Consider the following 13,243-nt stretch of genomic DNA (forward strand, 5'->3'; position numbering starts at 1 on the left):
TGCTTGAAAGAATTTCTTTTAAAGGGCCAGAGAGATAGCATAGTGAGTAGGGCATTTGTAGCCTACCTGATTTGATCCCCCGGTATCCAATATATCTCCTAAGCCTTCCAGAAGTGATTTCTAAGTACACAGCCAGGCGAACCGAGTGCCGCTGGCTGTGGCCAAAAACAAAACAAAACAAACAAAAAAGAGTCTTAGGAATAAACTAATCTTCCTTATATCCAAACATTGTTTATTTGCCAAATTGTCTTATAAGTATTGAGATGCAGGGATTTACTTTACTTTGCGTCTCCTTTTTCTTTGGGTCACACCCGGCAGTGCTGGGGTTACTCCTGGCTCTAGGCTCAGAAATCGCCCCAGGGGACCATATGGGACCCCGAAATTCGAACCACCGTCCTTCTGCATGCAAGGCAAATGTTTTACCTCCATGCTATCTCTCCGGCCCCTTTCTGTCTCCTTACTAAGTTTTTGTTTTATTTTGTTTAGTTTTGGGGTCACAGCTAGCAATGCTTGGGATTAACTCCTGGCTCTGCACTCAGAGATCACTCTTGGTAGTGCTCAGGGAACTGTATGGAATGCTGGGGATCAAGCCTGGGTCTGCTGTTTACATGGCAAGCACCTTACCCGCCTTCCTATCACTCTGACCCCTACTTATTAGGTTTTAAAACAGGACAATTCTAGTAACCATTGCATTACTGACATATCTTATTTTTCAAATTTTGTCTTTCTAATAATACTATTATAGGCAAATACTATTATTGATAGATAATACTTATAAGACTAGATAATATTGATAGATAATAGTTTGGGATTAATGTGATAGAACAGAGGGTAGATGCTTACCTTGCATGTCAGTCAACCATGGTTGATCCCCAGCACCATATATTGTCCTCTGTGCATACCTGGAGTGATCTATGAGCACAGAGCCAGGTGTAAGCCCAGAGTATAGCTGATTATTGCCCAAACAAGCAAGCAAAAGATTTTTTGTTTTTGTTTATTTTTTTTTTTTTGGTTTTTGGGTCACACTCGACAGCGCTCAGGGGTTACTCCTGGCTTCATGCTCAGAAATCACTCCTGGCAGTCTCTGGGGACCATATGGGATGCCGGGATTCGAACCAATGACCTTCTGCATGAAAGGCAAATGTCTTACCTCCATGCTATCTCTCTGGCCCCAACAAATGTTTATTTTTAATGATCATGATTCTAGTTACATTAAATTTCTTTTCTTTTGCAACTGGAGATAGTTCAGTGTCTAGAATGTATATTTTGCATGTGAGATTCCTGGAGTCAATCCCTAGTACCACAGTGGTCTCCCAAGCACTGATAGGAATAACCCCTGAGCACAAAACCAGTAGTCCCCAGAAGGTGGCCCCCAGCCCCCAAATAAATAATAAAAATAGAAAATCCTTCAATTCTGAGTTTATGTATTTGTCCCTGATGGTGAAGGATATGCACAAGTGTTAGTTTGAGTTTTTTCTCAGCTCAGAAAGCGATCATTTTCTTTCAAGTAACTAAAAATGGTTATGATTACACATACCTGTGGAATGTTTGCTTAAGCCTTATTGTGATGCTACTGAAATATACTTAGTAAGATTTTTAATTAAACAAGACAGTATTTTCCTCCACAATTAGTTTCCTTAGTTTCTCATCTGTCAGTTTCTGGGCTACTCTCATGAGGTACAAGAGATCAAACTGGAGTTTCCCACATGCAGAGCATATAATCTGCCCATTCAGTTACCCCTCACTCACCCCAGATATTCTTTTTGTTAGTGATGGTCTTAATAAGATTCTATAATTCATGTTTTGATGTGGGGCATGTACCATGAGAAAGAATAGTAGGCTTTGTGATTTTAAGTAATTAAGAACTTCTGGAGGCTGGTGAAGTGGTGCTAGAGGTAAGGTGGCTAGCAAGCGCTAACCAAGGAAGGACCGCAGTTCGATCCCCTGGAGTCTCATATAGTTCCCTCAAGCCAGGGGCGATTTCTGAGCGCTTAGCCAGGAGTAACCCCTGAGCATCAAACGGGTGTGGCCCCCCCAAAACAAAACAAAACAAAAAAAAAACTTCTGAGGGAGGAGCCAGAGTCATAGTATAGTGGGTAGGTGCTTCCTTGAGCACTGCCAGCGAGGATTTGATTCTCTGGCATCCTACTTAGGTCTTCAAGCATTGCCAGGAGCGATTCCTTAGTGCAGATCCTGAGCACCATCGTATGTGTGCCTCCCTTCCACTCAGCCACTATATAATCTATCTACCTATCTATATAAATGTCTATATCTTTACTATTCAGAAATATTTCAGAATATTTATCTTTACCAGCATTCTTCTCCAGAGATGTTGACTGAATTGTCAACAGTTGTCAACTTAAGAGGTAATAACTCTGGCCGGAGAGATAGCCTGGAGGTAAGGCATTTGCTTTGCCTGCAGAAGGTCCGTGGTTAGAATCCCAGCACCCCATATGGTCCCCCGAGCCTGCCAGGAGCGATTCCTGAGTGTAGAGCCATGAGTAACTTCTGAGGGCTACCGGGTGTGACCCAAAAACCAAAAAAAAAAAAAAAAAAAAAAAAAAAAAAGAGCTAATAACTCTTAAGTAAACTTCTTCAGAAAGTTATGGACTGGTGCTGGAGCAGTAAGGCATCTATCTGCCTTGCTGGGTCTAGCAAGTTAGTTCGATCCCCTGGTGTCCCATATCGTCCCCCAGGCCAGGAGTGATTTCTGAGCGTTTAGCCGGGAGTAACCCTGAGCATCACTAGGTGTGGCCCAAAAAACCAAAAAAAGAAAGTATGGACCTATTATAAGGAAATGCAGGTGAGAGAACAAGGAGGATAGAGAATAGGAGAGAGAACATCTGTTGTTTTAATTTGTTTAGATGTTTGGGGAGACTAAATATTTAGGTACTGAAAGTAAGTGTAAAGTTAGGTTCTGTTGTTTTGTTAATGGAGAGTAAAGTTTTGACAGTTTACATAAATGAAAGCCAGAAACCTATAGAGCCCACAGATAGGTATATAAGGAACATGAGAGACTATTGAATTGTTTCAGGGTAAAATTAAGTAATCATCAGAACAGTTTTTATAAAATGGGGGGCACACCATGCTGTTCTATGCTGAGGAATTATTCTTGGTGGGTTTCAGGGACCATATGGAATGTTGGCCATGTGCAGGACAAACATCCTATTTTCTATACTGTCAGCTTCCAGTTTTTATACATTTTTATTTTATTTTTTACAAATTTTTAAGGAAAATAGCCTTTTCATTTTCATAATGCTTATTGGTACTTAAAAAAAAACCTGAGTAAAATTAGTGCTATTATCTGTGTACTATAATAAGTATTTATTGCTACTTTTTCCCCTGAAAAAAAATCTTGGAGCAAAAGAGTTTGAAAATAAATTACAATTGCTATTATATATATAAAAGAAATTGTACATATTTTTCTTAGCCTTCCTGCTCCTTAGAAATTTGTTTCTTTTCATTTTAATTCTAGGGGCAGAGTTGGCAAATTCTTCTTAGAGCCTATTGTATGTGATTCCACGGCTAAGAGTACTTTATAAGCTTTTATTTCTGGGCTAAGAAAAATCAAAAGGATATTGCTTCCTGATACATGAAACCTATGCAATTGAAGTTTATTATAGTTACTAAAAGTGTTATTAGAACATAATCATGCTAATTCATTATTGCTTATACTTGCTTTCTTATTACAAGTTTCAAAAATTAGGCACTTCAGAGTTTCCTAATGAATTACGAATTCTGTATTTAGTGGAAAGTTTCTCACTATTAGAGTTACCCGGAGAAAGCAATGCCTTAAAATGGGTGTCCAGTATTATACGGAGGAACTGTTATGTTGTACATAGAAGGAGTTTTTTAACTTTCAGCATCAGCAGATTGCTCAACAGGCATTCACTCTTCTGAGAGTGTCCAGTCTAGTCAACTGTGTAGCACTTACTGATTCACAACTGCACTTTAAAGTCATAATAATTACTAAATGGAGTGTCCTGTATATGATTTAATCATTTTTCTTACTTGAATCTCTTAGGTACAATGTGAGTTGTTCAAAAAAGTTTGCACTTAGTCGCTGGAATCGTAAGCCTGATAATCAAAGCCTTGGGCATCGTGGCCGTCGTCCCAGTGGCCCTGATGGGGCAGCACGAGAACATCTCCTTAGGCAGGTCTGTAGAAACCTTGCTTCATTGTACAATTCCCTTTTCAGAAATGCAGAGGAAAGTGCAATGCTGTATTTTACTTGTACTACATTTTCCAGCTTCCAATTACTTATCCATCTGCAGAAGAAGACTTGGCTTCTCCTGACGATTCTGTGCCGTCTGCCATGACAACTCGGTTGCGCAGGCAGAGTGAGAGGGAAAGAGAACGTGAGCTTCGGGATGTGAGGATTAGGAAAATGCCCGAGAACAATGACTTGCTACCAGTTGCACAAACAGAGCCATCGATATGGACAGTTGACGACGTATGGGCCTTCATTCATTCTTTACCTGGTACGTCCTTCACCGCTTTAGCATTCATATCTTGTACATTTACATGCAGGAATGTTGGACCCATCCATATTGCACAGAAGAACTAGAGAACCATACTTATGTATTAATTAAGTGGCATTTGCTACTGAAATATGATCTGTTTCCTCTTGCTTATTCCCTCAGCACAACTGGGTATTCATTTATACCCCCCCAAGTTGATAAAAACTGACTAGTCCTGCTTCTGCTGTAACCTCATCTGGTGAAGATATTAAAGGTGCTCTCTTCTCTTCAGTCTGATTTCTCTCGAGAGGTCAGTAGAGAGATTGAGTCAGACACTTCTTCCCTTCTGCTCTGCTATTTTTCTATTCTATTTCCTTATTTAACCTTTTAAGAATGAAATAAGAGACTGTTTTTTTTATCTTGACATTTTTGAAAGCTAATCAAGATCTTCAAGATTGATAGATTTTTGCTTTCTTGAAAAAAAAATCAAGCTGGTTCTTTTAAAGAAGCTAAAGCGTCCTTTGGTTCTTTGCAATTAGTAAGTAAATTTCAAGAAACGTTCCTGAAATTTTATATTTGAAGTAGGCAGCCAAGATTTAGCCATGATATCTATCCCATTTCAATATTGAGAGTACCTTTCTTATTTGTTTGTCTACTCTTTCATTTTGGTACTCTTTCAATCAACTTAAAGTTTTTATGTTCTTTCTCTTTTTTCTCTAATACAGAGGATTAAAGTCTTATATTTCTGCTTTCTCCAAGAGGCTACCTATACTAAAAGTGGCTTCCCTGTGCTCATGAGGACACCCACGTGGTTGATATTTGTTCATATGATTTATTTTTAACTAGCAATCATACCATTCATTTTGGACTTTTAAGTATAAATCCAAGTACTTTTTTTAATACTACATTTAGTTTTTTTTTATATATATTTTATTTTTTCTTTTGAGACACACTTCCCAAAAAAGTACATCCCCTCTCACCTGATATATACTTAATAATAATTAATCCAACTATTATTTCTAATTAATTTTTCTGTGACTGCAGTCTCAGAAGCAAGCTTATGTAACAGATGTTCTATGCGTAAATTCAGAAATATTTTCACTTTAAAAATATAGGTCAGCCATGTTAACATTTTATACAAAAATCTGTTTATTTTTTCCCTAAAAGCTTGATTTTAGAAATGTTAAGTTTTAAAAATTCTTTTTTGTTTGTTTTGTTTTGGGGCTACACCTGGCAGTGCTCAAGGGTTACTCCTGGCTCTGTACTTAGAAATTATTCTTGGTAGTCTTGGAGGACCATATGAGATGCCAGGGCTTGAACCTGGGTTGGCCACAGGCTAGGCAAATGCCCTACCTGCTGTGCTTTTACTCTGGCCCCTAATTATTATTATTATTTTATGTTCTGTGCTCACTTATAAATAAATATGAAATTTCATAAAGGAGAAATGTATTTTCATGAGATGATTTTTGAACATGCACCTAACTTGGGTGTGAATTCTATGCAAACCATGTGGGTTTAGAATCTGCTTTAAAATTGGTGTACTTTAAAAATTGGTATCTTCACTAGTTGTGGTTTTAATATATGATAAAATAAACTTCATCATTTATACTGGTTTAAACATCTTGAGAATTAATCCTTAAAATGGTATCTTTAGAGGCTGACTGCTTTGAGTCACTCATCTTCAGAAGCAGCCTTTGTTTTCCAGATAGGGTACTTGAAAGCTGGGCTGAAAGTTTCATTTGGTAGAAAATATTTCCTTTCCCAGTGGCAAGGAGGGTTGGTTCAATACCTGAGGAGAGTAGACACAACAGACACGTCTATTCCTTTTTCACTTGACATGCTTTCTCTTTTGTTCAGGGCTCACTTTATTCTGCACCATCGATTTGCCAACAGGCCACTCTGAGTTCCTTTATTAGGACTTCTGTTGCATTTTTGCTTTGAGGTTTCTTTGGTTTTTTTCTTCTATAACTCAAGAAACTTTCTCAACTGAATTTTAGAGACTAAAATTTCAACACATAATTTTATTGCCAGTTGTTTAGAGAATGCTACATACCATTAAAAAGCAACTGCTTTATAATGTAGAATTGTTTGATATTGTATAAAAGTCTGCTTATATGCTCTGCTTTTCTTACAAAGACTGAATGAGTTATTTTAAAAAATATTTTGACAGGCTAAATATTAAGCTCACTTCTTTTCAAAGTTTTCCTCTGAATAGTTTAAGACAAATCTCATACCAGGAAATACCTTTATCTTCATTTCTTTATGCTTCTCTGGCCTTATAAACTTGCTTTCGAGTCTCTCTTAGCTAATGCAGGCCCCCCCTTCTTATGAGTAGTCACTCCCAAGCTTTTTTCAGAATGTAGAACCTTGTAATTTTACTATGTAATTTCTTGTATTTTCAGTTAATTATAATTCCCTCTTTTACTAAACTACCTGTATGATTTTTTCTTCTTTTTGTATCATGTCATCTTATGAACATCTTGTAAAAGTCATATCAGAGCTAGTAAAAGATATACCGAGTCTCTTTTTTTGTACATTAAAAATCTTTTTCAGGAGCAGAATACAGCAGGAAGGATGCTTGTCTTTCATGTGGTTGACCCAAGTTTGGTCCCTGGCATCCTTTATTTATTTATTTATTTATTTATTTATTTATTTATTTATTTATTTATTTATTTATTTGTTGTTTTTGGGCCACACCCTGTGACATTCAGTGGTTACTCCTGGCTATGTGCTCAGAAATCGCTTCTGGCTTAGGGGACCATATGGGATGCTGGGGGATTGATCCTCGGTCCATCCTAGGCTAGTGCATGCAAGGCAGATACCTTACGGCTTTCGACACTACTCTGGCCCTACATACTGGGTGTTTTTTTGTTTTGTTTTTGTTTTGGGTCACATCCAGCAGCGCTCAGGTTACTCCTGGCCCTACACCCAGAAATCACTCCCGGCAGGCTCGGAGGACCATATGGGACGCCAGGATTCAAACCACCGTCCCTCTGCATGCAAGGCAAACACCATACCTCCATGCTCTCTCTCTGGCCCCGATACTGGTTTTTTTTTAAATAATAATTATATTGAAACTTATTCTCCAGAGCTTGGTGGCTGATGATACCTTCTCAAGGTCATTTTTTGTTTTGGCCTCAGCTGGAAAAATGAAATAGGTACTTGTGAGGTTCAGGTGGGCCCCAGGTCTTTGTGCATAAATCCATGCTGGGCTGGTAGTTGCTGCAGGTCGACCAAGACAGCTCAGCTACCTGGAAGCTGCAGTTGGTATATATTTTTACATACATATGGGGGTGCAAGTCATTATTTTACAGAAGTGGAGGCTAATCAAATTTTAAAAAGACTTTAGTACTACCATGAGCATTTTCAATTTTAATTCAAAGTTCTCTAATGAGTTTCTAGACACATATATTCTGCTTTCCCTCCCTTTTCTAAGTCCTTGTTTTTCCATTTCTGTACTATTATGTACTAGTCACAACCTTTTCTTTTTGTGATTAGCTTAAAGGAAACTGTGATCTAAAATCCAGAGATGGTGCTCTTTATTATTTTATTAATACACTTGAAAATATTTGAAGAGGGATCTCATTATACAGAGCATCAAGAACATGCTGTATATTTTCCTCATGGAGAATTCTTTTTTCTATTCCCAAATGTAGCTCTTATCGTCCTTGTTACTTCTCATTACTCCTGTTTTTCTGAATCTTATTAGTAAGTTCTGCCCTTTCTTTCTCTCTCTTCGTTTCTTTCCTATGTTCTTATAAGTAAGATTGAAGAGAGAAGAACATTAGTTCTTTCATAAAAAGAAGGATGAAGTCACAACTAGATGCAAGATTAGTCAGTTTTGTGCCCAGTTTTGTTGAGAGCTACCTCTGGGAAAAGAAAAGGGGCTTTTGATGGTGAGTAATACTGCTTATACTACATAATTTATTTTATTATATAACTGAGCAAACCATAAACACTTTTATAGGGCATTTTGGAAATACACGTTTGAAATGTGATAAAATAAATATTGAGGGGCCAGATCGGTGGCACAAGATGTAGGGTGTCTGCCTAACACGCGCTAACCCAGGACAGACCCCAGTTCGATCCCCTAGCTTCCCATATAGTCCCCCAAGCCAGGAGCTATTTCTGAATGCATAGCCAGGAGTAACCCTTGAGCGTCACCGGATGTGGCCCAAACCACATTTGGGATGTTGCCCCAAAAATTGAGCAGCTGGATGCTATACAGGAAACAGCAAAAATAGTCAACAGAGAAAAATGTGCAGGAAATAACCAAGAGAAAGATGACTGCCCACCTGAATACAGAAAAAAGGTCCTCATTACTTTCATGTATAGCTTCTCTGTAGTAGGTTTTATTTTTGTTTATTGTTTGCTTATCCTTCAATCCTTTACCCAAAAAGATGTGTTGAGTACTTGTGGGGCTGGAGCAATAGCACAGTAAGTAGGGTGTTTTGCTTTGGACAGTGCTGACTTGGGTTCAATCTACAGCATCTCATATGGTCCCCTGAGCCTGCCGGGAGTAACCCCTGAATACTGCTGGGTGTGGCCTCTCCCCCCAAAAAGATATATATTGCACTTGTGGTGTTCTGTGCTTTGTGCTGGTATTTTAAGAAAACTACTGTATTTTCCAGCGTATAAGACGACTTTTTTTTTTTTTTTTTTTTTTTTAGTTTTTGGGTCACACTCGGCAGTGCTCAGGGGTTACTCCTGGCTGTCTGCTCAGAAATAGCTCCTGGCAGGCACGGGGGACCATATGGGACACCGGGATTCGAACCAACCACCTTTGGTCCTGGATCGGCTGCTTGCAAGGCAAACACCGCTGTGCTATCTCTCCGGGCCCAAGACGACTTTTGAAACAAAAAAAAGTCAACCGAAAATCAGGGGTCGTCTTATATGCTGAGTATATCCCGAAAAATGTTTCAATATGCCGCTAAACGAAAATTGTCTGAATATTGCCACAAAACGAATTTTCCAACTCGATCCTGCACCAATCACTGCAAGGCTGCTCAGACCGCCTCTCTAACTCAACCAATCCAAGCAGGCTTTTATTATTATTATTTTTTTTTTTTTTGGTTTTTGGGCCACACCCAGTGGTGCTCAGGGGTTCCTCCTGGCTGTCTGCTCAGAAATAGCTCCTGGCAGGCACGGGGGACCATATGGGACACCGGGATTCGAACCAACCACCTTTGGTCCTGGATCGGCTGCTTGCAAGGCAAACGCCTCTGTGCTATCTCTCTGGGCCCCCAAGCAGGCTTTTTATGCATGCAAATTAGACAATGTTCTGGACCCGAATCTACAGTCATAAGCCTGCTCAGATTGGCCAGAGTCAGAGAGGAAGTCTATTACAGTATAACCTTTGAACCTTTGCCTGTTGTGATTGGCTTACTGTGGTAAATACAGTTGCAGCACAGGAACGTTCTGTCTTATACAGCGAATATAGGCCTAAACCTATGTTTAACTGCAAAATTAGGGGGTCGCCTTATACGCCCAGTCATCTTATACGCCGGCAAATACGGTACTATTTATATATTTTTTTGGTGTGGGGGGGTGGTCACACAGTGTTGCTCAAGGTTACTCCTAGCTTTGTGTTTAGAATTCGCTTCTGGTAGGCTCAGGGGACCATATGGAATGCTGGGGATTAAACCTGGGCTGGCTGCATTCAAGGCAGTTTAAAATTTTATTTGCAAATGTATTACTTTTGAAAATAAATAGTACTATTTATTTTCAAAAGTAATACATTTGCAATAGTAAGGATAGTCATTCTGGCAGTGGTGTTCATATATGTGTTATATCTTTTCATTACCTTTTTATTTTCCTTTAGAATGCTAATTTAAATTTTTTTTTTTTTTTTTTTTTTTTTTTTTTGGTTTTTGGGTCATACCCGGCAGTGCTCAGGGGTTACTCCTGGCTCTATGCTCAGAAATCGCTCCTGGCAGGCACGGGGGACCATATGGGACGCCGGGATTTGAACCATGAACCTTCTGCATGAAAGGCAAACGCTTTACCTCCATGCTATCTCTCTGGCCCCAGAATACTAATTTAAATTAAAAAAAATTTTTTTTTTTTTGGTTTTTGGGCCACACCCTGTGAGGCTCAGGGGTTACTCCTGGCTATGCGCTCAGAAGTTGCTCCTGGCTTCTTGGGGGACCATATGGGACGCCGGGGGATGGAACCGCGGTCCGTCCTAGGCTAGCGCAGGCAAGGCAGGCACCTTACCTCCAGCGCCACCGCCCGGCCCCAAATTAAAAAATTTTAAACTGCTGTATTCATTTTTCTTTTCTTTCTTTCTTTCTTTCTTTCTTTCTTTCTTTCTTTCTTTCTTTCTTTCTTTCTTTCTTTCTTTCTTTCTTTCTTTCTTTCTTTCTTTCTTTCTTTCTTTCTTTCTTTCTTTCTTTCTTTCTTTCTCTCTCTCTCTCTCTCTCTCTCTCTTCTCTCTCTCTCTCTCTCTCTCTCTCTCTCTCTCCCCTCTCTCTCTCTCCCCTCTCTCTCTCTCTCTCCTCTCTCTCTCTCTCTCTCTCTCTCTCTCTCTCTCTCTTTTTTTTTTGGTCACATCCGCTGGCTCTTTGTTCAGAAATCACTCCTGACAGGCTTACCATATGGAATGCTGGTGTCAGTCCTGGGTTGGCCGTGTGCAAGGCAAACACCCTACCACTGTGCGATTGCTCTGGCCCTTAAATTTATTTTCTAATTTTATTGTCTCTTATAAGGAGGCTTCCACATTTTGCATTTTCTCCTGTCAGTTACTCATTAAGTAATTTGGTTGTGCAAAATTAAATGATAATAAAACAAGATTAAAGGAGATGTATCATTTCTTGTTCAAGTACCTGGTTTTAAATGAGAACAAAACTGTGACAATGATAGTCAGCATACTCATCTTTTTTTTTTTTTTAAATCAGAAGTGGAGATAATTCAAAGGTAATGTTTTACATGCAAGTCTGCATTGATGCTTGGTACTCATGATCTCCTAAGCACTCCTGAGAGTCCCTCACCACCACTGTTGTGATCCCAAAACCCAAATGAACAGATGAGTCAAGTGATTGTCGAGCAGTGTAAAACAGTTCAGCAGAATTACAATATAATTTTGAAGATTGGTTCTGTCCTGAGTGAAACATAAAAGTATTTAAGATCTGCTTGGCAATTGAAGCTTGTAAAGTAAGACCAGGTACAAATGATAATGAAAATGATTCTCTGGTATCTTAGAAAATATTTGTAAATTATGGCACAATGTTATATTTTTTCCTCTGTGCTTATTTATGTGCAAAGGATGTAGTATATAGATAAATTCACAAAGTTCTATTCCCATTTAACCCAAATCTGTTGGCTGTTGAGGTGACAGTATTAGTGTTTGTGAAAGTCTGTTGTCATAGATTGATCACTATACATTTTACCTGTTCTCTTACTAATTACTTCCTTGATATTTTTAGAACAATAATTCCATGTAAATAGCTTTACCTGGATTTCAGATTCTTATTTTTAGAGTGCCAAGAAAATGTCAAGGAACATAAATTTTATTTTTTATTTCTTAGCCTGCATTTCAGATAATCAGACCCAGTGAAGCATTACTTTGACTGTCAGGAGTAGCATCTAATTGTATTTTAAGTCTAACTTCCTTCCTGTGATCAAATTCCAGGCTGCCAGGATATTGCAGATGAGTTCAGAGCACAGGAGATTGATGGACAGGCTCTTCTCTTGCTGAAAGAAGACCATCTTATGAGTGCAATGAATATAAAGCTAGGCCCAGCCCTAAAGATCTGTGCACGCATCAATTCTCTGAAGGAATCTTAACAGGATCATGAAGCCTTGAAATAACAGCAGTTTATTTTTCTCAAACAAATGTAATGTGTAAGATAAAAGGCCTAAAAAAATGACTGACTTTGGTGAATAACCAAGCACAATGGGATCTCCGCCTCAAAAGGTAACATTTCTTCCACAGATGATTCATGCATTTTCATCATTTACCAACATTGGTGAAATTAATTTTACAGGTTGCACGCAACATTAAAAGACTTGTTACAGAGGGCCATGATATTTTTCAAAGAAATGTGTTATACTAGATAATTTTTTAAAGGGTGATGTTTATCATTAATATAAAGAATTCTTTAAAAAAGTAATTTGATGATTTACATTTCTCCTCTTTTGATTCGGTTTTCGTATACATTTTTCTACCCTGTAAACTTTCTATAGGTTGTCGTGAGAGATATACTTTAGGAGTCCAGTGACTGGAATTGGATGCAACAAGGTATCATTGTGTGCATTAGAAAAACTATGTTAGTTGCTTTGTCTGAAAAGGAATTGCATTCTTGCGTAAAAAACACTTCGTGTAACTTGGAAGAGCTGGTCTCTGTTCCAAATTTGAGTGAAGAATTTGGTGTTGCTAAATGCCCTATAGTTCTAAAGAGACCAGAGTTGTCAAGTCCAAATGTCATCAGCAGTGCCTAGGTTATGAAACCTGATATAGGAGTGGTAAATGGTGATGTATTTCACCAAAAGGAATATTTTTTAAAAAGCAACTTAAGAGTATATTATACAAAAAAATTCCAGACAGTATTAATGTTCTGCTGAATTTTCTCAGTTTTGTGCATACTACAAAGACTAAAAATCTGTTAAATTGGCATATAAAATAAGGTTGCACATTCAAGTAATGACTCTGAGAAGGACTGATTCATAGCCATTTTCTCTCGTAGCTGTGTTCTGCTCTGGTAAGGCATAATATGATTATAGTTTATGAATCAGTCCCAGCAAAGAAGTAGTTTGTAGTGGATATGTTGGGTATGTCATTTTCT

The 13,243-nt window shown here is 38.4% G+C and overlaps 1 protein-coding gene across 1 annotated transcript in view; it reads left to right on the plus strand.

Annotated features, from left to right (window-relative positions):
* PHC3 (polyhomeotic homolog 3) overlaps positions 1–12,934 on the plus strand; it is a 96,188-nt gene extending 83,254 nt beyond the window's left edge. Inside the window, exons 13-15 of the mRNA XM_049774441.1 lie at positions 4,025–4,157; positions 4,250–4,481; positions 12,091–12,934. Of these exons, the coding sequence (XP_049630398.1) occupies positions 4,025–4,157; positions 4,250–4,481; positions 12,091–12,245 (520 nt within the window). The 3' untranslated portion in view covers positions 12,246–12,934. The remainder of the gene's footprint in view (positions 1–4,024; positions 4,158–4,249; positions 4,482–12,090) is intronic.
* The last annotated feature ends 309 nt before the right edge of the window (positions 12,935–13,243 follow it).

This window comes from Suncus etruscus, chromosome 6, assembly GCF_024139225.1.
Source record: "Suncus etruscus isolate mSunEtr1 chromosome 6, mSunEtr1.pri.cur, whole genome shotgun sequence".
In the NCBI taxonomy this organism is placed as follows: domain Eukaryota; kingdom Metazoa; phylum Chordata; class Mammalia; order Eulipotyphla; family Soricidae; genus Suncus; species Suncus etruscus.